This window comes from Cupressus sempervirens, chromosome 1, assembly GCF_028749045.1.
Source record: "Cupressus sempervirens isolate cs-2001-9-10 chromosome 1, ASM2874904v1, whole genome shotgun sequence".
Classification (NCBI taxonomy): Eukaryota; Viridiplantae; Streptophyta; class Pinopsida; order Cupressales; family Cupressaceae; genus Cupressus; species Cupressus sempervirens.
Genome location: NC_143118.1, coordinates 562,088,473 through 562,113,708, shown reverse-complemented (window position 1 = coordinate 562,113,708; position 25,236 = coordinate 562,088,473). Strand labels below are relative to the sequence as shown.

General features: G+C 36.2%; 1 protein-coding gene across 1 annotated transcript in view; it reads left to right on the top strand.

Moving 5' to 3' along the window:
* LOC149578672 (aspartate--tRNA ligase, chloroplastic/mitochondrial-like) overlaps nucleotides 1–24,413 on the top strand; it is a 126,585-nt gene extending 102,172 nt beyond the window's left edge. Inside the window, 8 exon segments of the mRNA XM_089831006.1 lie at nucleotides 11,225–11,420; nucleotides 11,653–11,840; nucleotides 12,195–12,266; nucleotides 23,035–23,133; nucleotides 23,886–23,966; nucleotides 24,042–24,099; nucleotides 24,209–24,388; nucleotides 24,391–24,413. Of these exon segments, the coding sequence (XP_089687132.1) occupies nucleotides 11,225–11,420; nucleotides 11,653–11,840; nucleotides 12,195–12,266; nucleotides 23,035–23,133; nucleotides 23,886–23,966; nucleotides 24,042–24,099; nucleotides 24,209–24,388; nucleotides 24,391–24,413 (897 nt within the window).
* The last annotated feature ends 823 nt before the right edge of the window (nucleotides 24,414–25,236 follow it).

Below are 25,236 nucleotides of genomic sequence, written 5' to 3'. Positions count from 1 at the left end.
ATGTGACTGGTTACTCTTGAAGATGAAACCCCTTAGGTAATTGTGAGAAGTTGGACATAGCCCCAACATCTTATTGGAGATTTTGCTCAGATTCAGGCAGGGAGTTGGCATGGTGAAACATTGTTACAGTTGACTCCGCATTCAGAAGTAAGTCTGTTTAATGAATATAAGCATTTGTGAGCTTTGGTAATAGCTGGAAATCGCATGGTCAATCTTCAGCACACCTGGAAACTAGTGGAAGTGAGTTGCATCAGTTAGCGGCATGTGTAAACAGCGTGAGCAATCTGGGGATGTAACTGGGAGAACGAGACCATCATCTACATCAGCCCAGAGCTTTCTGTGATTAACGTGGGTCAGTTTGACATTATTGGGAACGTGAGCATCAGATATATCAGCCTGGGGCAGAATTGTAGCTTTCAGGGGTATCAAATATCCTTCTCGCTTCCCTCACCATGGGCAGCTAGTTGGGGAAATAAGCATCTGGAGCAGGGTTATCCTAAAGTACCGTGGAGACCATTACACCCTGCTGCTAGCATAACAGAAGACGCGGGTGTGACTGGCAACAAGAGGAGGGTGCGGTGGCAGTGGGGACCACGACAATGGGCATCCCAGGCCAGTTATCAGCTGAAGTAAGTGCCCAGTGAGCTCCTTCAGGAGGTTTGATCATCCATGGCATACAAGAACATCTTGGCACATAAACAGCCGTTTGTGGGTTGTGTAGGCAGCAAACCCAATCACGCCACTCCAGGTTCCATCATTTATGATTTCTTGCATTTGTTTACATAAGAAACTCTATCTATTGCTAAAAGATTTCTAGGATTATTGTATGTGGTTTCCAATTATTTGCTGCTACATGCCCCCCCCTTGGCTGAAACACACGAAGGAAATCAAACACAGGATTTAATGCATTTCGGGAGTATTCTGTGATTTCTGAATTGTCTTTTCAAATGCTCACATTCTTGGCATCACTCCCTACATTGTTTTGTGTTTGATCAGTTATTTCTATTACTATTCGGGTTTGGATTCTTACAAAGGGTTTGGATCCACAAAAACCCTAAGGGAGACCATTGAGTTTGGTGTCAAAGCGACCTATAATATCTCACCATTCCTTCAAAATCAGAGTTATATTTGGAATAGCATAGCTTATTCTTGATTTTTTTATGTTGTTAAGTTAAATAGAATATAATTATAATAAATTTATTCAGAAATAAATAGATGACTCACGAGGGGTCATTACAGTGCCAACCACTATCTGAACTCAAGCAAACATACTTATACCAAATAAAGACCTTATACTACCAATATCCAAAATTATGGCCATAATTGATTACCCTGATTAGCTCACTGACAAAAACAATATAATTGTTTACTGTTTCCTTTATTATACTTGGACAAAATTTCATAATTTTAAACTTGACCAAAACTGAATCTGATGTCAGGTGATCATCCCCTCTATCTTAGTTGCCATCAATGACAACATTTGAGTCATCATGTCTGCTTACTCGCCAACAATCTCCCTCTTTGGTAATGATTGCAACACTTAGTGAAAAATGACTAAGTGTCAATGCCAAAACAAAAACTTATCTCAAAAACTTCAACTGTACATACATTCCCTTTGATATGACTTCACATTTTTCGCTGTCTATACCATACTCCCAAAAGCTTCAACTGTACATACATTCCCTTTTGTATGACTTCACATTTTTCACTTCCTATACTATACTCCGCCTTCGACATCAATGGAAAACGTGAGAATCCAGAAAGTACCATAAACATAGCAAAAACTTGTCAAACCAAAAACTTAGACAAATCTTAGGACATCTGCAAAATTAGCTTTCAGGGCTGCAAAATCAGTAACCCATACCTTCTTCAAGTTTTCTGCAACTTGTATTTCTCTACAAATGACATATGCTGCTATCTCAGATGCTTGGAGGTCTGTTGGTTTGAATGCTTCATAGGATTTTGTAGAAGTCTCCAATGGATCTAATTCTTTCTGCATAATCTCAAAGCTTTGGTGAGAGTAGACTTCACAAGTGTGAAAATCTATGTCTTACCCTGTCACTATCCTTTTGTAACACACTGATTCTATCAAATATCTTGCTACAACACTGTCAAAATCAGTGATACTTTGGTTTGAGTTCCCAAAGATCTCTGTGGTCTTTTCTATGTTTTCTCCTTCCTTAATGCCTTTGACCACATCTTGTACATGTTTTACTGAATTTACACAAGTGATATACAATTTCTTTCCTTCATCTACAAATTCCTTAATGTCTTTAATGTTCTTATCAATAACCTTCACATCATTTGCTATGGAAACACATACCTTAAGCAACTTCTCTGCAATGTAGTCTTGTGCATCAAACTCATTTAGGACCACATCTAAGTTGTCCACAACATCATTACCTTGGAATGTCATCTGAATGGGTAATGCTTCGTTCATTGAAACAAACCATCACCATATATAAGGAAAACGTCAATTGAGCTCTCCAATAACTCTCGTAGTTCACTTGGAAACTTATGAAAACCCCAAAAGTTGGGCAACACTTATAGAAAAGTATGGCATAAAAATGGGGGCATTAAATTTGGTAACTTCTGTGAGTAGAAACTACTGCAAACAGTTGAAATTCAGTTTTAAAAACCCATAAGAGTCATTATATACTTTTATCTTTGTGACTGCTGTATGCCTATCGAGGATGAAAATTCAACTTGAATATGTGCATAAGAAGATCTATGTGTTTGTAACCTGTTATTTTGTCATTGCAAATCTGTAACCATTGTGAACTAGAAACTATCACAAATACCCTCATAATTCATTATCAATCCACTGTGACTACTGTTTCTCTCTAAATCCTGCCTTGACACCGGTCAGTATTAGCCATTTTGCACTTTTGATACATTTTAGTACTTTGTGGCGTACACAAAAGGCTTCCATTTCTTATATATGATGATTGATTGCTATGAAAGATGCTGCAAATATCAGCAAATCTTCTGTACAAGCTTATGAAATCAGCAAAAAAAGGAGAATACATCATAAGGATCCTGGGGTATGGAAACAAGGTGTTGCCCTTTGGGTGCTTTTAATGAAACTTTGAAGAATCAATTGCTACTGATTTCTTGAATGTTCAAAACTTTGTTCAATGAGACACTCCGCTTGCTTAAAAAATTAGAAAATAAGAGGAGGCAAGCACATATAATAGAGATGGGAGAATAGTTTTCTTATTTTGAACTTGCTTTCTCTTACTCTCTCATAGGTGCAAATTTTGATCTCCAAGAGCAACATCCTCATATATTTCTCCTGGATGGTTATGCTTAAAATTTGGCTTTATTTGATCATATATTTCTCCTGGATGGTTATGCTTAAATATTTGACTTTTGTTGATCTCTGAATGACATTCTCTCTCCTTGGCATGTTTTGATTCACTTATGCACCCATGTCGAACTCGAAATAATCAAAGAGTGCATCTCCCTTGTCTAGGTGTGTTTTGGAAGCCTTGATCACCATTTTTCCCTAGGACACCTTCATCATTCCATATTATCCAAAAATTTCTGCTCACCCTGCTTGATATGCTACATAAGTTCTTCAATTAGCTCTTCAAAGGGGTTAGCTAGAAAGGACAACAACAACAGTGATAACCATTAGGGTTAAGCATTCAAATATGCCTTAGAAATGAGAAACAACTAAATCTTGGTGTAAAAGGTTAAATACAATTTTTTTTCTATTGATACAACATCCTATAGAATCTAGATTAGGAAAGACAACTTTGCTTCAAAATTTTTTTTAGTTATTTTTAAAATGGTTTTATATTTTATATACATGGAATCTTATGATGCCATTGCATTTTTTTGTTTGGATAAGGTAAGATAAATCTATTAATGTCCAATGGAAGACGACACAGAGAGTCAAAGGGACTGCCAAAACAAAGCAGAGTGTAATGTTCCTAGTTTTCGTGAGTGCCAATTTTTAGAGGATTAGCCTATTTCCTGACCCTCATTGGTTAATGTAGTTATGTAGAGGGTGTAGTTGATAAAGCCAAAGGCCAATTCGCACTCCAAAGGTCAGGGATGTTCAAGATTGCTCTTCATTTGAGTTAAATTGTCACATTGCTCTTCATTTGAGTTAAATTGTCACAATTACTATGTATATGAAGTGTCTATTTTGGGAAACTTAGGGTTTCTGTCTTTAGTAGGGTGCCTGAACAGCTTGCTGGTAGTGTTGAGATTCAACATTGTTGATAGAAGTAGTTATTCAAAGACTAATTATTTTTAGTAAGTTATTGTTGAGTTGCTATATCTAGCAGGGGCACCCAAACTCATGGTATATGGAGTGATTGGCTCACTCGTCAATTGGCTTAGTTTGAAATACTTACTATTTATAGTAAGTTAATTGTGCCCGTGTTGCTATTTTTGGCAGTGCACCTAAACTTGGTATTAGTTGACTACGTTAGTTGGCTTAGCGGAATGACTTTATTCAGCACATTGATTTTATTTATCATTAATATTCACTATATTAACGAGTCATTATAAATTCCTTTAATGAGTGGGGCCGGGTGACTTTAAAAAGTGCATTAAATGCTTAGAATATTAAAGGAGGTCAATTATTTAATGTTTTTCCTAAGTCAATGTTAGAACATGAAAAGCAAATATCATTCAATGATTTAAAATAAAAGCCAAGCAGTAGCTCACTTGGGCATTTAATGAATTAATTATTAATGATGAAAGTCAACACTAAAGAGAATGGGTGTTTAAGTTATGAAAAGTGTGATGAAGAAGCCTTAGGTCGATTTGTATTGAGTATTATAAATGCATTCAAGGAAAAAGAAAAATAATTTTACTATGCCTTTTTTTTTTGTGAAGTTGTGGGAAGAGTTTGTGCTAAGGGTTTTAGGAATTGAAGGCTTGAGAATTGAGAATTCTCCCAGGTTAGTCCTCTTTGAATTGGTTAAAGATACCAATGAGTTGTGCCCATTTGTTGGGCTCATCCAAAGGCCATATGAGAGCCTGAATTGTAAGTGGATTTGGGAGTCTAGAGACAAATATTTTCAGAATTCATTGCGGGTGTGGAGAGGACAAATCACAATCCCCATTTGCTGCTATACAAGCCTGCACTAGTGTCTAAGGAGGTTGTCGTTTGATTTATGGATGTTGTGTGAGCTTAGAAAGGGCAGCATTGGAAGAAAGAATTGGGGGGGTGGGGGGGGGTATGCAAAGGCCACTTGCTGTCATGCGCTGGAGAAAACATTGGGAAGAAACAGGTGATGAGCTGATTGGGGTGTTGTCTCAAAGGGAGCTAATGCTAACGAGAGTGGTCCTGCAGGCTCAAGCCCTCGTAAAGACAAAGAGGCACGCAAAATTGGTTGATGAACTTGAAGAAGGTAGAGAGAGGAGTCTCTCTTAACATGCAATAAAATCTCCCCGTGATCTCATAGTGTATAGGACACCTAAAAATGAAGTGCATCTTAGACTCTACCTCCCTCAAAATACAAAGTTGACAAACCATGTACTCCCTAGCCAACTGATGGTTGGCCTTGATGTGTAGTCAATGCACACCCACTCTAAAAGAACTAAGGGAGATAAAGGGAGGACGTGATCAACGACAAGAGAAGCAGGGGATAGCGAAGAATCACGTTCTCAATCTCTAATTACTGCTCAACATGGAAAGCCATCTTAGGGTGAAGCCATCTGTGGGGGTTAACCCAAGTAGTTTGGATATATTACTTGTATATGTGTCTTGACATGCATATTCAACTCTTGTCTAGAAGAGAGGAGATGGGAGGTGTCCAATGAGTAGGAGGAAGACAATCAATCTCAATCTTGATTGAACCGAGAAGGGGCAAGGCTTGAGAAAACCAACAGTGAGAATCGCTTGGGGAGATAGAAGTTGCAATAGCCTCCGAGGAGTAGTAGGCTAGGTAGGAATATCTGTGGTGCCCCTTCAAAGGGTCCACAAAGCCCTTGAGCCAGTGTAAGAACCAAACAAGGTCAAAAATGGTACCAAGCTTGAAGAATTGGGTGCCAAACTCAGCAAAAATAATACTGTGAGGAGTAGACTGCCTACATTTGACAATGTGCTGACGAAGAAGGGTTTGAACTCTCTTTGCAGAGGCACAATCGTAGTAAAGGGGGACCCTAAATAACTGAGCCATAGAGAACCACTAGTCTAACCAAAGTATTTATAAGAGTCAACTTGGATGTAGTGTCCTAGAAGTGGTGCTGAAAACATTGTCTCTCCAAAAGGAGAAAAGAACCATACCCCTTGTTGATGCACGACTGTAGGGCAGGTCTCATGGTGAAGCAAAGTCTAGAGAACCTGACCCCCATATTGGTGAAAGAGGAAGAAATCTCCTCCTCAATACTTCGGAAAAAAAGTGGAGGTGAAAAGTCTTAAGACTATTAAAGACCATCAAATTGGTCTTGCCCGGGTTAACTGTCAACTGCTGTGAATCACAAAAAGAAGAAAGACCATCAAGAAGTCACTGTATACGCTTCACATGGGAAGGAGGACCCTGTCATCTGCGGAGAGCAATATAGAGATCATAACTTGGTGAAGAACACAACCGTTGCCTGGGAGGGAGTGCTCACGAAGAAAGGTCTCTAACTCATCAATATAAATCCCAAATAAAGTGGGGGACAACGGACAACCTTGCTTCACCTCGATAGTGCTCTTGATGAAGTTAGAGACTTCATAAGGGGGGACTTGATGCGACCCATAACAGTCTTGTAGAGTCTCTTATTTGTCAAAAGAGTATCAAGACTACCAATGTCGTAGTCTCTTTGGAGAATGGTGATTCTTGGTTCTGAATCAAAGGCTTTGCGGAAATCCAAAAGGCAACTGTAAACCTTGAAGAGCGATGACTTGCCTCCTCGATAATAGCTCTGAGAGTAAAGTTATGGTCTATGGTCTGATAGCCCAGTCTGAACCTAGCCTATCCCTTTGCTCAATTGTGATGCTGATCCAACTCACAGCAGAGAAGAATGTGCAAAAGTGTGGCATAGAGTTTGGAGAAAGTGTGACTGAACATGATGGTCTTGTAGTTATTAGGATGAAAGGCGGGGCATGCCTTGTAGATCTGATGGATAATATGTCATGTCCAAGAGGAAGGGAACCCCGTGCAAACGACCTGGTTGAAGAGATCATTGAGGAAGGGGTCCAAAGCAGTGATACCAGTTAACCCCAGCAAGAGGAATGTCCCCACCATTACAAGACGGATGCTCATGATTTCAATTGTCTCTCTGCTTCTGATTTAAGTAAATTTTGTTTGTTCTCAAGTTCAGATTGTTTTGCTTTGTAACTCCTGAGAGGATCGGGTTAACACCCCCCTGCTCAGTAAGAAGGTGACAGAGATCACTGTTTTCTACCGTGACAGTGAAAAGTTTGCTAGAAATAGCCTGCTAGAGAAAATCTGATAAATTTGGAGTATAAGGAATGAGGCTTGGCTGCTAGTATGTTTTTTTAAATATCTCTACTAGCATCTGTAACACATTTTATACATTATCTTTTTTATAGGTTACCTCTTATCCTAGGATCAAAATTTACTTCTCAAAGACATCAGCCAGCTAACCTTTGGAAATAATAATTTGCCTTACTTCCCTCAACAAAATGCTTCCTGTACATTATTGGTGACCTCCTCTACTTCTAGGCACCATTATAACTAATAAAAAAAACTAAAATAGGAGAGAATGAAAATAGAGACAATTTGATATACAAAACATGATGTTGGCTTTTTCATTTGGTTCTATCCTTCATTAGTTTGCCAACTCTCTTGCATCATTACCCACTCATCGTCCGAGGCATTGATTTATAAAACAGTAAAAGGTTGAGACTATGGTGGGTGGTGTTAGGGAAGGACACATTATACCCTTCTTTGTTACCATTTTCAGTTAAAATATCTTTCCTTTTACTTCTACCTATCACAGGTTTGCCTTCGTTAAGCCCTGATGCTATCCTCAAGTTTGTGACAAGATCACTTGGTTGATGTGCTGCAATGAACAAGTGAAGTTTCTGGGAGTCTAAAAACCAGTTTCTGGATTCTTCTTCTATGTCACTCTTCAGTTGCCATCAGGGTGCTTGAGATGTTTCCTCATTTTTGTAATGATTAGTAAATCCCCATTAGTCACTGGAGTTCCTTTAAGGCCTGATTTAGGGACCTTGCTTCTGCCCATAGTTTGTAACTTTTGGGAAATTTAGTGTGTAAAGTATGGTCATATGGCATTTATCATATCGAACAATACTTCATCCCTTGCACATCTTTGGGTTTTTCATTCTGAGACTAACAATATATAGTTTGAGCTATACTAGCTTTGGGGGTCACCGTTTTGCTTCTTTCCACTTTTGTTTCTTGCATTTTGTCATTTTACTGGAATAATTCTTAGAATTGTATTAATGTCTTGTCAAACAACTAAAAATTAGCTAGTTTTACATCCGTTAATTAGTTAGTAAATATGATTAAATAATTGCTTTTTTATTCATCAAGTTCCAGGGTAGTGATTGTATATGGCTTCCATATGCCAGTCCTATTTGTGCCATGTTTGGATATGACACATAATTACTTTGGTGATCAGATACATTATACATATCTATGAATTGCCTGTATCCAGATATGCATTGGATAGAGCAGGGATTTCTCCAGAATATAAAAGTTGAAGGCTTTCATTGTGTAGCTGTATCCACCTTTAAGATGTCACCATAGTGAAGTTTCTCAAACTGCAGTTCTATCATAAATTTCATGAACATGCTTTGACCATTAAATGTGATTCAAGATATTTCACCAGAAATGACTTTGTCATTGCATTGAAGAGATATGATACATCAATAACAGCTAATGTTAAAGATAACCCTAGATACCGATGCACTCGCCTAGCCCTGGGATGCAGAAGCTGATGCTCTATGGTGCCAACAGGATGCATTGCTGTAGAATTAATACGGATTGGTGAAAGCATTTTCAGATTTTTTTCCTTTAAAAATTAAAAACAATGCAAATTCACAGCAGAAGAAAACGAACAAGGCATGAGTTCTTTTTTTACCCATCCGTTGATATTCTTCCTGAGATGCAAGACAAATCTAGCTCGGACTGAGCTATATCTGTTGCATGAGCGTAGGCTCTATCTTCGTCATTTGTTGCTGGCTTCGGTCTTGAAGAAAATGAACAGGGCATTTCTTCCAGTTTCCACGACATTGCAACCCTCAAAAAAAAAGTTAAACCTCTTTTTCTTGTCTATTTGTTTCTGAGCTTTATCAAGTATTTTAAATTCTTAACACCATATGTTCCTAATGTCAAATATTATTTTGGCGATATTAAACTATCTTAAAAAACATTTTAACATTTAACCTTTAATTTAACATTAATGATCTATTATTTTATTTTGTTAACAGTTTTCTCCATTCATAAACTTTAATGGTGTATTATAAATTTTTAATACTACATGTTTAAAACATTATAAATATCAACTATTATCTCTAATTATAACTTATTTGAATTTGAATTTGAATATGTTTAGGTGAAGTATCATACTATCAAATGTTTAATTTTGTATATTTCTTTCATTTCTTTGCATATACATAATATAATTATTATTTATATATGCTTATCTATATATATATATATATATAGATATATCCGCATCCTCCCCCAAAAAATTTCATGCATCCACGAACCTGATTCTCCAATCCACACGTGTATCTGCACCCGAATTGGTAACTAAGAATATAACCTGTTTATAGAAGACAATCAATCTTCAACAGGATTCAGTCCTTGCAAACTAATCTGGAGACAAACCTATGGGTAATCAGAGATTTGACCAATAAAAAATAGCTTATTTAATCACCAACTATTTTGTATAGGTGGTAAATGTTATTATAAATCGATATTTACAAAGAAACAAAAAACACTATTTATAACAGATTATAAGAGGATGTTTCGAAACGAAAAACTTGTTAAAAATTGCAGAATAGGAAACTTCCTAAACCAGGTAAGACCATTATAGAAACATTACAATATTTTAATACCCTCCCATAGTGGTCATTGTTGTAACTACCCTACAAAAGACATAATCTGCAAGTCTTTCGGTCGCGAATGTATAACTATAGATGAGCCCCCCTTCTCTTCAGAATGCTTTACAACATGAGCCTACTGCTGAGACCCTCCTTGACTCTTTAGAACTGCTGGATACAACCAAGATAATCAGTCCTTCCAACCAGATGTTGGGTAACAAAGCTTTCCCTCCCTGTAACCAGAGACACTAAGATCCGCTTCTCAAACGGAAACCATGATTTTGAGGAAACTCTCGTCCCAGCACGAATTGTAGAGATGTAAAAACTACACAATGATGTGAAAAACGAAGCTCAAAAACTAAACACATGGCTTGCTAAGTCATGAAAAAGCCAAGTGCATGGGCCCATGGGGTTAAAAATGGGTTTCCAGATCACTGAAATCCTCAAAAATCATGCATTGTGCAGGCAAAATATGAGGTGGCTTGAAACCCTGAGATATAGGAAAATGAAACCCTCAGAAAAATGCCCATGGATAGTTTCACCATTAACATAAGTTGTGGGGACAGAAATACCAACACGAGAATACTTGACCACAAACCACCTGCGATTTTTCAGGAAGGAGACCCTTGACTTTTTCATGCAAAAATTGATTTAAATTTTTGCTTTTGGAAAAACTCTAGGTAGAACCTCAAATTTTTATTAAAAAAATCCCCAAAACTTGAAGAACCCCATCAGACTGCTTTGGTAGCATATTATAAAACGATATTTACAATAGAGATGAAATGCTCTATTTATAACAGACCACAAAAGGATGTTTCTAAGCAAAACACTCGTTAACAAAATGTAGAAAACGAAACTTCGTAAACCAACTAGATGATCATTATAGAAACATTATAGTATTTTAATAGTACAAAATAAATTTCTAAGCTAATGATGACTTATTTCTATATTTCTTAATTTCTTCAGTCAATTTGGTTGCAAGAATCAAGATTGAGCGGTGAATTTTGTTGATTCTCTTTCATTTGTTTGCTAGAATGTGCTTTTAAAATCTCTTTCCATAGTTGTAATGTTTTGATTCTTTGTTTCTTTTGGATTAGCTTCTTATAGTTATAAGCATTACTTTGTTTTCTTTAATCAGTTGACGAGATCTTCTTTATAGATTCTCTTATCTCATTTCATATCTATGGTTCTAATTTTCCTGCTCAAAGCTGTTTTGAAAATGGTGTAACTACTCAGGTGTCAGAAGTATTTCTTGGCTCGAATTTCCAAATTTTTGCTGATACCCTGGCAACTGGTGGAGTTATTAAGGCTTTGGCTGTGCCTTCTGGATCAAGCAAATATTCTAACATGAATCTGAAGAAAGGAGATATTTATAAGGAAGCAGTTAAGTCTGGGGCCAAAGGTTTACCTTTTCTCAAGGTTCTTGAAAATGGTATGCCCATTGGTACTTGATTTCTCAGTTCAAGCAATGATTAGCAAATGTTTATTCAGTTTTTGGAAAGTTTGTAGCATCTATATGAAGCTTGTGGTACCAAACACGACTTAGCTTGGAAATAGAATTTTTAGTGGTATCATCTGTACATGATAATCATCATGTTATTATTCTCTAGAAAATACTTTTTTCTGTATTAAATGATAATTGCATGTGTGGAAAACCTTGTTAGGTCAGCTTGAAGGAATTACAGCTTTGATATCAAGCTTGGAAAATGGAAAGAGGGAAGAATTTCTTAATCTATGTTATGCAAAACCAGGAGATTTGATTCTTTTTGCATTAGGCCATCCTTCAACTGTGAACAAAACACTTGGTCATCTGAGAACATTCATCGCTCATGATTTAAGACTAATTGACAATGTGAGTGAATGCATCCTTTGACATCATTCATAATAATCATATGATTTTTGAGCATTTCAGTAATTTGTCAAAGTCAAATCATTCTAATTTACTAGATTAAAGTTTCAATGCTCCGACTGCATAGGCCATACTTTGCAGTAGAAAGGTACACTGACATAAAACTTGATTGTGTAGACTTAATTGAAAATTCTGTCTTGTTTCGTACCTGGCGTCTTCTTTTATGCATTCTTTAAGTTAATTTTTTGGCAATATAATTATAGCATTGTTTTAGAGAGCCAATTTCAATGTCTGTTGCTTACGATGTAGTTGTTTTCTTTCCTCTTTTCTTTTAACATCTGATCATTTGTTTTGTAGTCTGCACATTCAATTTTATGGGTGACAGAATTTCCTATGTTCGAGTGGAATGATTCTGAGCAGAGGTTTGAGGTGAGTATCACAATCTTCTATTGGTATGTTTCTTTTATATGCTGATGAATTTTTCAAGCATTTCAGGCCATAATTTTGAAATAGCTAGTGTACAACTATACTTTCTAGTGAAATAGGAATAGGGGTTGGCAACGGTTTTGCAAATTACTATATAGTATATACACCCCGCCATCCTCCACCACTGCTGCCTCCCTGCTGTCCTCAAAGTGAAGCCCCTTTGTCCCTATTACAATAATAGATAAGCTTCTATTATTAGTTAATGGTTATCTATTTGTAATCTATTGTATGTTTCTAATATTTAGTTAGCTGTAGTTATCTGTTAGCTTTCTTTAGCTTTCTTTTGGCTAGAATAGAATATTTCTATTCTTTACTATCGTTTCCTAAAGAAACATCGCTTTATTCTTTTGTATATGTAGACCTTTCGGTCTTTGTTAATAACAAGCAAGTATTTTACCAATTACTTCCATAATATGGTACCATAGCCGATACTCTAAAATAATTATAATTTCTTGGTTGAAATTATCCGTCTTTTATTTTTGTTATTATTTTCATGCATATTTGCTTCCAAAACATCTGGTTCAACAAGAGTTTTCTGCCAAAAATATTGTGTCATTTTGTCTGTAACTCACGCGATGTTTTCCATTCTGCAAACTCGCACCCTTCCATCTACAACTAGCGCGACCAAATCCATTGAAAATCGGGGGTTATTCTCTGTTGTTCACATGGAGGTTTGTTGGGCTCCATTTCGCTGCAACTCACGCCCAGATTTTACTGTCACTCACATCCAGATTTCTCTAAAAATCGCGCATCTATTTTGTGGCCTATTTTTTCCAAGGTCATTGGGAGATGGGGAGACTTCGAGGTCTCTGGTATTGGTACTAGTACCGGTACGACAATTTTTCAAATAGGAGACAACAGTACTTGGAGACGGCAATTTCTTATTTATTCTAAAATTAAATTTTTAATAGTTTAAACTTAAAGAGTCTAATATTAAAAGTAAATACAAAATTTGAAAATAGTAATATTGTAAGACTAAAAGACTAAAGTAAATAATAATAGTGTTGTCACATTAAAAATTAAAATAGATTCATAGAGTCAAAGATTTCAAAACTCACATGATCACAATATTGTATCTCATAGACATTTGTTTTTCAAATATCGCATATGATCACCATCATATCAGATTGATAATTGCTGAGATTATCATTACATATTCAAATTTTAAATTCAAAAAAGTATAGTTTGATGCTGAATTGCCGATATGCAAACAAAAATGAACACTTTGTACAATAAACAAAAAACAGAAATATATCTAGTATTAGTATGTCTATGGTACTATCATTTACTCCACAAGGTTGTGATCATCCATCTCAAGGTCTTCAGCTATCATGCTCTCCAAAAAATCATCACTCTCCAACTCAGGTTTCTCTGATGGTAGTACAACCGGGGGCAAATCATTAAGGCCATTTGGGTCAACTGCTTCTTCCACCATGGCTGCAACATCTCCATCATGTGCAATTTGATCCCATTTTGCTGAGGGACCTTCCATATATGTAGGATCAACACGAGAGAGAAGGTGGAGTGTGCTATGAATGTACACCAAGTTCTCTGCTTTCTTTGATCCCAATCGGTTCGTCTTCAATGAATGAATAAAACCATAAGTGTTCCAATTCCTCTCAGAAGCTGAAGAACTAGCCACTTGTGACAACAATCTTATTGCAAATGATTGCAACTCAGGAGTATCACCTCCATGGTTCCACCACCATTCTATAGGGTCTTTCTTTGCTCGCATATCATATAAAGCTTCCACTGAAGCAAAATCTCCCTGTCCACGTGAAAACTTATTCCATTGACTCCTTATAACTGAAGCCTCATCACCTCGACCATAAATCTTTTTTATTGCAGCCCAAAACCCCTTCATTACCTCTCTATCTTCATGTGGAGCTCTCTTCTTGGTCTCTTCAGTATTATGCCATTTAGGATTTAAGGCATATGCACCACAATGAAGGGGTGTGTTCAGCTTATTCCATCTTCCATGGAGTTTATCTTTTATCAAAGCATATAAAGAGGGATCTCTAGCATCTGTTATTGTCTTGATTCTTTCACACATGGAATCCATTTCTTCATAAATCTCCCCCAAACATGGCCTATACGAGTCTGCAAATTTGATCACGTCACAAATGGGCCTAATAAATGCCACAACAAATCGAACATCAGCCCAAAAGTGATCATCAAGAACCAAACTTCTCACCTCAACTGCGGTGTCTGATGTAGACTGTCTCCAAGAAGCCCATGCATCACTAACCATGGTAGAACACAAAGCTCCTTTGACTTCACAAAGGCGGTCAAGAAGAATAAAATAAGATGCAAACCTTGTATCAGCTGGTTTCAAAAGTTCCACTTTGGAAAATTTCCGATAAAGTGCTTGTGTGTGATGATGGTTATAGATGAACATCTGAATTTTTCTGCCCTTTTCTATGAGATCTGAAATCCACTGGAATTTCCCAATATCTTTAAGTGCATTATTCAATGAATGCACACAACATGGTGTCCAAAAAATATGTTTGAACTTCTTTTGCACCATTAAACCTGCTGCTTTACAAACAGGGGCAGCATCAGTAACAATTTGCACCACATGTGATGCTCCCACCTCCTCAATGCTGTCACATAACTGGCTATGAAGATAATCAGCATTCTTCTCTTGCCCTGTACTATCAATTGCCTTCAAAAAATAAGGCCCTTTTCTACAAGTTACCATGACATTGAGTAGGGAAGGGTTCCTAGTATCTGTCCAATTATCCATCACAATAGTACAACCTTTTGAAGCCCACACTCATTTTAATGGTAATATTTGTTGCTCTAATCGAATTTTTTCTTTATCGATTGGAGTAGTGCTGAGCTTCTCAGACCCAGGTGGCTTATACCCTGCTGGTCCATTATTGATAGCTTGGACCATCTCTATAAAAAAAGGTGAACGGGCAACATTAAATGCTATTCCATTTGCATAAAAGAACCGTGCAATTGCTGTATCGACTACTTTTCGGCCTTGCATATCAAAAAGTCTTTCAATTGGGTTTGAGCTGCCAGTGTTTGGTCTCTTGCGTGATTGTGTATGTTCCACACCCGTAGCAGAAGATGCATTTTGATTCATCTCTGCTACATCTGTATTGAAAGATTTGAGTTTCAGTCATGTTACCAGTAGGTGCCCCTGTTGTGGAAGCATAAGAGGAGCTAACATTTTGATATATTTTCCCATCAGCCCTTTCTTGATCCTTCACCCTTTCTTGATCCCTCACAGCCTCAAGACGTATTGCCTCATTTTGACAAGGTTCAACACCTTTTCCAGGTATACTAAGAAAATGAGCCTTCACCCTTGTGTAAGTACCTTGCCATGCTTTTGGACAATGTTTACATTTAATTGTAGCAGTTCCACCTGAACCTTTAGCCCCAGGAATATGATCAGAATACTTCCATAATGGATATCTTCCCCCAGTTGACATTCTGGACAATTTTTTTTAATAATTAGATTAAGAAAGCTGCAAATCAGACCTGTAGTCTGTAACAACTCCAAACTCAGTTAACTTAAATATTTACAGTGTACACTGACAGTGATTTTTTAAAACTATAATCAGTGATCACATATACGCAGTTTAATTATTTTTTAAACGGTAGACTCGCAGACAGAGTTTAAATTATTTAATTATAAATTTACATGATTTTGGATACTTTCCCTAATGTTTTCCGAGTGCTGGACTGACAACTCAGACATTTCCTTTCATCAGCTAGCTAAGAATATTTAGTATTTTAAATTTTACTGAGGGACAGTCCACTCTTGTGTTCGCTGACCATATTAAGGTTCCCACATGTGGCATTCAAGGAGATTCTCAGTTGTTTAGAGACGACTTTGGCTTTTTAAATTCATCTGATTATGCATAAAGGCAGGTGGGTTGTTGCTGGAAGGAGTTCAGGATCTTCTCTAGTCATCACCACACTTGTTTAATGGCCAGCTAGCTTTAGTAGGCTGATTTGGTAACATCTATGCATATTTCAGACCTTATTGGTGTGGGTTTCAGGCATTATGAAGCTGTCATGGAAATTTGAGCAGCTTAGGAAGTTAAGCTTATTCAAGGGAACCCAATACATTACAAATTTAAATGACTACTTTCAAATCTGCAATTGCTATACACTTGCAAGAATTGAAATTCATTTGGCCGCATACTAACAGTATGAAGCTTCAATTTTAAACGTAAAGAGTCCAAGTTGGACCTGTTGTGTTAGGCGTCTAGATGGCACAGACCCTATGGTGTTGGACATTTGGGCGTCTGTACTGCGTGTTTGCATTGGGCGTTTGGTCGTCTGTACTAAGCATTTGCGTTGGGTGTTCGGACGTCTTTCTTGCAAAATTCAAATGAAATGCTGGGCGTCTGTGCTGCAAAACACCAAGGAAATGAAACGCAAGTCTGTGCCTGTGGCTGCTGCAAAACTCCAAGGAAATCTGTAAAAACAAGTCTCCAATGCCCGTTGTCGCCTAGGGTTGAATACTGTTTAAACTTTCAACATAAAATAAAGACTGAAGTTTATAAATTAAAATATTTGTAATGCCTTTAAACCCTAAACTTTTAGCTTTTAGGTTAATTAACTTAATTAAATAGTTTATGCATTTACGTATATATAAAACATATTATATGCAATAAAATAATTCTCTCATGATAGAATCCAAAATAGTAGGAGATATAATAAATTATAATATAAATATCTTGGAAGTTCAATCGGATATTTGTAAACATAAATATCTATAGAAATATCACAACATAAATATCTACATTTTTAATTTAAAAATTTAAATATTTTTGGTTGTTTTTAGTGGTTTTAATTATTTCTCAAATATTTCCAATTATTGTTGGTTCACTTGGAATTTAGAATAAAAATAATTTTTAAAAAGTGTTTCTAATGTTTTTAAAGTTATTAATTTATTAAATAAAATATTTTAAACAATTTAATCATTTAAATTGTTGGTGGTCTTAATTTTTGCATTAAAAACATTTAAATGAGGGCTAAAATATATAAAATTTTTAATATTATATTTTACATTTATATTTTATCAGGAGACTTCAGGGAGACTTCACTTTTTTGATTAGGAGATGGGGAGACTTCGTCATGAAGTCTCCAACCTTTTTTGAGGTCTCCGGAGATGCAAAAAGCCTCCGAGACGCGATTTTTAGGGGGGAGATGGGTCTCTTGGCAACCATGATTTTTTCCATTAAAAAAAAGTGGTCATTTTTGCCTATTTGGAGGTGTCTAGGTTTTTTATAAACCTCTTTTGGTTATTCGTGCCCAAATTCTGCATTTTTCTCTCCAAATTTGCCATTTTTCTAAGCTTTTTTGTAGCCAGGGCCGTTTTTGTTTGAAACCCTAAATTTTTGTATCGGATCAAAATTTTTTATTGTCTCTTGGTGGGTTTTTCGAGATCTCAATTGGGTCATCTGTTTTTCTAGGTGCCTCGATTTTTTGAGCCAAGATCCGAAAACTGACTACACAATCTTTTTGGGTTTTTTGAGCTCTCTTATGGGTACTTCCATTTTTTCCTCGCAATACATACCTTTACAGATTTTCACACTTTTTTTCATTGCAAAATGTCCTATGGCATCTTTGACTAATATTTTGCTCGAGGAAAATCAGAAGCTCAATAGTCACAATTATGACACGTGGAAACAACGGATGCTAACCATCTTTGAATATCGCGATAGGGATAAGGTGGTTCTAGTTCACAGCAGTCTTCTCAGCAGAGGTCCTCTACTCTAGCTTTATGAGGCTCCAAGAATAAGAACATTCAATGCAACTATTGCCACAAGTATGGGCACATGAAGGTTGAATGTTGGAAGTGCTTAGCTGTCCTATCTAAGCAATCTGGTTCACAACTCATAGTGAACAATGCAGAGCACACTAAGCAGATAGAATCTGCCTTTTACAACTTTTGACACCTTCGTGCTCTGGACAAATTAACCATTAAGAGAGTGTTTTGCGATAATAGATAAGCTTCTATTATTAGTTAATGGTTATCTGGTTGTAATCTATTGTAAATATTAGAATGTTTCTAATATTTAGTAAGTTGTAGTTATCTGTTAGCTTTCTTTAGCTTTCTTTTAGCTAGAATAGAATATCTCTATTCTTTACGATCGTTTCCTAAGGAAACATCGCTTTATTTTTTTGTATATATAAACCTCTCGGTCTCTGTTAATAACAAACAAGTATTTTACCAATTACTTCTGTAATAGTCCTCCTATCTTAGAAACTTGTCCCCCTAGGGATAGGATGGGGGTGTAACTATGCAAATTTTGTACTTCCAAATTCTTCTTCACATTTTGTAGAAAATATTGCTTTCACATTTTCCCCTGGTTTCTTTAACTTTTGTTTGGATTTTTCAATCGCTGTGGATTAGCCACAAACAAAAAATTTCAGCCACTTAGATTTTGTTTGTTATTTGCTTCCTTGGAACAAAAGTTGATTGAATTATGATTATAAACTTGGAAAAGAAAAGTTTTGGGTAGATATTTTCATCAAGAGTTATGTTATAGTCTGCTGCATTGTTTCTGTCATCTTTCTTCTGTATCTTTGCAAAGTTAATAAAAACAAGCATTCATGTGCCAAAGAAACAAATGGGGTTTGAATGGTGAAGATGTTGCATGGATACATAATTGCATCATGGTTAAGAGATGTTTTTTGGAAGAGAAGAGAAACACGTGTTTAAAGAAATTTGTAGACTATAAATACGTGTGAGATCAATGCAAGGTCGGATTTTTGAGTTACAGACTGCAGTGGCATATCTGGGCTCTCTCCCTAACGATTGAGAAGACAAACGTTTAAGAGATAAAGGGAAGTGCATGCCATAAAGGGAGAAAATGGAATGTGCCTCAGAGATAGGGAATGCGGATTTCCTTGTCCAAAACTGAAAAACGATACATCTGACAGTGTCCTTCCTAATTGGGAGAAGCTTTTAGATGACTTCGAAGTTTTCAGGTGTATTAGGGTGTTCACCACATAGATATACAGAATATGTAAAATTTAAAGCTTTGCAGTGTGTAAGACCAGTCTATTTTTGCAAGGGCTAACTGGTAATGATGAAAAATTACATCCTCATTTGTTGTTTTGCCACTGAGAGGGCCAACTGATTTTCTTTTTTAATTGTAATTTGGGCACTTCATCCATTTATGCTTATGCTTCCCCAAGTTTCCAGGATGGGAATATCAGGGTGCAGGGGAATGTGTTTCTGGAACATTTCTTTTTAGTTGGAGCTTTTCTTAAGGGGATGGCAAAGGATGTCAATTAAGGAAATAAGTTATTTGAATTTCTAAATAGAAAGAAATATCAAATATTTACATGAAGATATGAAAAGCATTCATCATAGACATTATAAAACTTTAATCTTAACATTAGAGTTGAATTGAGATTTCACATAAGAACTGACAAACAAATTAACAAAATTTAAAGGCTTTCACTATAAATGCCCATATATATATGCAAAAAAGCCCAAAGGCTGCAAGTTTCAACCAAAAATGAAGTGAAAAAACAAGAATAATTGAAAGTATCTTTCCCTAATCAGCATTTGCCTCTGATAGTCTACATGACAAATTACAACCGAAGTTCCAGTTTGAGCCACCACCGTAGTGTTCGCCTTGGAAATGGAACCCCAACTGATCCCTCTTGTGCCTCTTCTTCATCAACATGTATAGCACTGTTGGGATCAACAAATTGACACAAAGTTAGAATATGACAATTCCTAGGGGTTTGTTAACCCTGTAGTAGCAAGGCTGGTACCATGTATTGCCACCAACTCCTTTGACCTTCTAGAATTAAAATTGTTCCTCTTGACTGATTGGATGAAGGCTGAAGCACTATGTGCATCATTTTCTCTTTGTAGTGAAGGAATTAAACCTTGTGAGGTGGCATGTGGTGAGTATCCTCAATTCTGCTGTGTCCTTGCCATGCCATATCCCATCCAGTGGGGTCAATTTGAGCTAATGTAGCTCTATCTGTCCTCACCTCTAGTTTGTTGAATGCTGGACCCATTGAGATTGACAAAAACAAGTCATCAAATGTGAAGTTTGAAAGTTTCTTTTTGTTCACATTTTTAAAAGGGTTTTCATCAGGCTTTCTATCGCCTCTTGATTGTGAAATCGAGACATACTATAGACTTAGCCACCTACCATTTGGAATTTAAAGCTGAGTTGCCGTTCCTGGCATCAATATGGATTTGGTTTCAGGTTCGGATTCTTGGATTTGGCAATTTTTTTTAGTTGGGTTCTAGTACCGCGGGTATATATATGTATGTATATTCATCATAGTTCCAAGAATCACGGCGATTCATGCGATTCACGCGATTCGGCAATTCGATTCAAGCCAAACGATTTTTTGTGAATCGGTGAATCGAATCAGCGATAAAGGGTTTATGAAATAAGTTACTCACTAAATTTCAAGGGTTTTTTAAATTTTCCGATTCATGGCCGATTCGATTCCGATTCATGGCCGATTCACGATTTGATTCGGCCTTGCCGATTCCGATCCGATTCCGATTCTTGTTACTTTGATATTCATAGATTCATACATGTAACATGTTCGATGTTCATTCATCATTGGTGCATACATTCATATATATATATATATATATATATATATCTATATATATATATATATATATATATATATATATATATATATGTTTATGTATGTATGTATGTATTTATATTTATAGATTCATACGTGTAACACATTCAATGTTCAGTCATTGGTTCAAAACTTACCAACATATAATTGGGTCATTCATCATTAGTTCATGTAATTCATAGAAAAATGCTGCAGCTATAGAACAAAGCAAAATTGGTGAAAAATGCTTGAGAAATTAATGAATGACCATCAAATGACCAAAGCATGCTTTATGGTCGAAATTAGATGCTTTTTAGATTTATAAAATAAAAAATGGCATGTCAGATCATTTTTGGATGCCCACAACCTTGGGTCCCAGTGGATTCCTCTGGATTCTGCCCGGATTCCAGCAGGATTCCAAACGGGCATCGGGATTCCCTGTGGATTTCTCACCAATGTTCCATGTGATAATGAGACATGAGCTTCTTTGCCCCATTTTTATTGATGGAATACTATATATATGGTTGTCAGCCTTCCGATTGGGGGCCCATACCTCTGACAATGGATACTTGCTGTAATGTCCCCTTTTTAGCATTCATAGCATGATGTTGTTGTTAGCCTATTTCCCCACAGTCCCGTAGGCTAACCAGGACATTAAAGGGACTTAGAGGCCATTTGGCCTAGATAGTTTCAGTTGCAGATCTTTTTGAGGGGTTTTGAGACAACTTTGGGCATACTTACTATTTATAGTAAGTCATCTTGGACATGGTCGGACATCCAGTGGCAGTGGTATGTTGATGTTAATTGTTTAAAATCGACAAGAAGACTTGTTTATCATTGATAAGATTTGTTATGCATTAATAAAGCTATTTTATAAAGTTAAATTTAAATATTTAACTTTATTAATGCATAAACTATAGTTTGTGGGAAATATTTAAACTAAAAGAGTCCCCTTTATTTTATAACACATTGGAGACATAAGTTACATAAAGGGAGTTATGTTTTATCCCACATTGAGAAAACGAAGGACTGAGCTCTTGTGAGAACACTATAAAAGAAATGGAAGAGCTTCTTTTTAGTATGCTTGGATGAAGATAAATGTTATGTTGCTGGATATTTGTTTATCGGGCTTGGAGGACGGAATCCCTCTTTGCTAGCATTCTCTTCGTTGTTGAAAGACACAATCCGGAGGATTAACGGTGTTTCCAAACATACTGGGTTTCATATAGTGTTTTTCTACAGTACGGATGAATAGTGTTTTGCTACTGTGCGGATGAATAGTGAATTTGCTACAGTGCGTGAACAATATTTGCAACAAGTTTATTGTTTATTCTTGCTGATTTGAGGGTTTGGAAGGCTGCCAACTACATCTGCAAAAATACTACAGCAACTAATTCCAGGTTTCTTCTGTCAAATTTTAATACTTTTGCATTGTAGTTGTTGAATTACGAGACTGATATTTGTTGCAGCATGTTAAACAATTGTATGAGCACATTTACATGGCAAAAATCAATATTTAATTAGCAAATAAGAAGTTTCAGATTTTCCTATATATTGTAGTATGTGTGCCAAGTGTTTGACAAAAATGCCATGTTGAGTTATTAAGAAAATTAATTGATATCATAAAGTAGCTTGCAAGTTTCTTTATTTGGGAAAAATAGGGGAGGATATTACACTTGCAGTAGCAACTACAATGATTAGAATGAATTGCATTTGCTTATCTATGGAGAATAGTTTTTTTTATCGTTTTCATTTTGAGATTCAATCTTTAATTCTAATAATCAACTCTGAAAATGCTTCTTATTAAAAGTAGCATGCATTCATTTTGATTGTAATAAGCATTGCTGTGAAGAGGCATCTTAGTAAAAGTAGAATGCATTAAAAATGTGCTGCTGATATGGTTTATATTATATAGTATATACTACAACCTTAGTGTATTAAGCAAGAATCTTTGCTAAAAGATCAACTGATTCATAAACCTTAATGCTGGTGTAACTTCAAACCCTATTTGTTTCTTATTGTAAACTACTTGTAAGCGTATTTCAATTTACTTAGAAGTTTAGCTTCTGTGGTATATAGTTTTTGTCAAGTTTCAATGTTGTCTTGCTTATTTGAATTTGGTATGCAGGCTCTCCATCATCCTTTCACTGCACCAAATCCAAAGGACATGTCTGATCTTTCCACAGCTCGGGCTCTGGCATATGACATGGTATACAACGGAATGGAGGTAATTAAAGAAGTTAATTTTATTGCTTCCATAGCATTTTTGATAGAGGTCAAAATAAATATTTGTTTCTGAGTACATGTGGCTGGATAAATTTCAAATCGTACTTAGAAGCCAACATATAAAATAAATCTTCTATCTGGCACAAAGGGCTCCAGGATGTACTAAATTAGCTAGACAGAATTTTTTAGTGGTATCTAAATCAAATATTTATTGGAAGACAAGCACTCTTATCTTTTGGGATATCTCCAAGTGTATCATCATGCCTGCTCAGAATTGTTGGATACTTTATCTGGCTGGCTGGGTACATTTCTGCATGTTGGAATCTAGATAAGAATATGATGCTGCTGTATATGGTCTGTGGCTGTATCCATATGTATACATTCAAACACAGGCACATGTCTGGATATGTCTTGATACAGTAGGCATGCCATATCCAGCATTGTCATATCTGTATCTAGATTCCAATATGTGGATAAACGTACCCGGAAAGGACAAGAAAAGTATCTGACAACTCTAAGAAGACATGATGGTACCCTTGGGAATATCCGAAAAGATATAGTGCTTGTGTTCCAATTAATATCCGGTTTAGCTGCCATTCAAAGTTTACTTTCAAAAAAGTCACACAACTCAACATCTGGAGTATCCTATGTGCAGAAATACGATGAAACAATTAATGTTTGTGATATATTAATTTCATATATATTTTTGTTTTACCATATACGCATGTTTCTGAATTTTAAGTTGTTGATTAGATTGGTGGAGGAAGCCTGAGAATTTACAAGCGGGAGATCCAGGAAAAAGTGCTGGAAATAGTTGGAATCACATCTAAAGAGGTAATAGGTCAGCATGCTGCTACAATCATTTAGTTCAATATTAACCAATGCTTAATATGCTAGCTATCTATTCAGGCAGAAGAAAAGTTTGGTTATTTACTCGAAGCTTTGGATATGGGTGCTCCACCTCATGGTAAACTTTGCTTTCTGTACCTTATATTCAATTCCTTGTATATGATAATTGCTTGTCCATGGGTCTGACTCCTCAATGACTTTCATGCATCTGTATTTTTATTGGCTAGGAGGTATTGCCTATGGGCTTGATCGCTTGGTTATGCTTTTGGCTGGTGAAACTTCTATTAGAGATGTCATTGCATTTCCAAAGACAACTACAGCTCAATGCTCTTTGACAAAGTCACCATCAACAGTTAATCTAGAACAGTTGCGAGAACTTTCATTGTCAATTGAGAGAACTGCCAGCACCCTGGCAGCTTGAGCAGGTCATAATCTTCAGGATCTTGATTGGCATCTTCAATTTGAAAGAGCAGGTTTGTTTATCTGCAACCCTTTCTTGACAGGTAAGGATTCTGTTGCCAAATGTTTACTATTCTTTCGGGATGCTTGTGTTTAACGCCCTAGAGACTAATTGATACTAATAATTTTTCTCAGATGAATTGTCATTATGGTGCATCATTGAGCTGGTGTGGCAGCTAGTATTCAGATTTCTGGCTTCTTGGATTCTGATTACAAAGCCATGACAGTGTGGCTGTCATACCAGTAGGAAGTTAGCTCAAAACAGATCTCATGAACAGATCCGAACAATTCAGAAGGTAATGCTAAATGTTACCAATACGATTTATTAGAGGAAGTCAAAGATAAAGAAGAGTTTTTTATGCTTAGAAAGGATCAAAATGGTTCTACACATGCATATATTCTCTAGGTCGATTGCAGGGAGAAGTTGTTCAGCTATGTAAAATTCTTTTTGTCTAATATTCAATAATCCAACTTCTAAAACAAAAGCTTGTATAATAAATTTGATAGCCTATCCACTCTTTCTGGTGTTCAGTGTACTTATATAAAAATTAACGAGAGATATAGCATTTTTATATGCAATGATCTCTTGCCATCATCTTTGGTTTCTACAAATTACTAGACCATGTTTATGTTGTTTATCCTTTTGATATGTTTCACTGCATTGTTACAGTGCAATTTATATTCAATTTTCTTCCTGTATCAAGAGAACTAGAAAAATAGAAATTCAGCAGCTGTAGTAGCTTAAGCTCTAAGGTGCCCATCTTGGTTCTGATTCAAATTCGGGTTCAGATTCCAA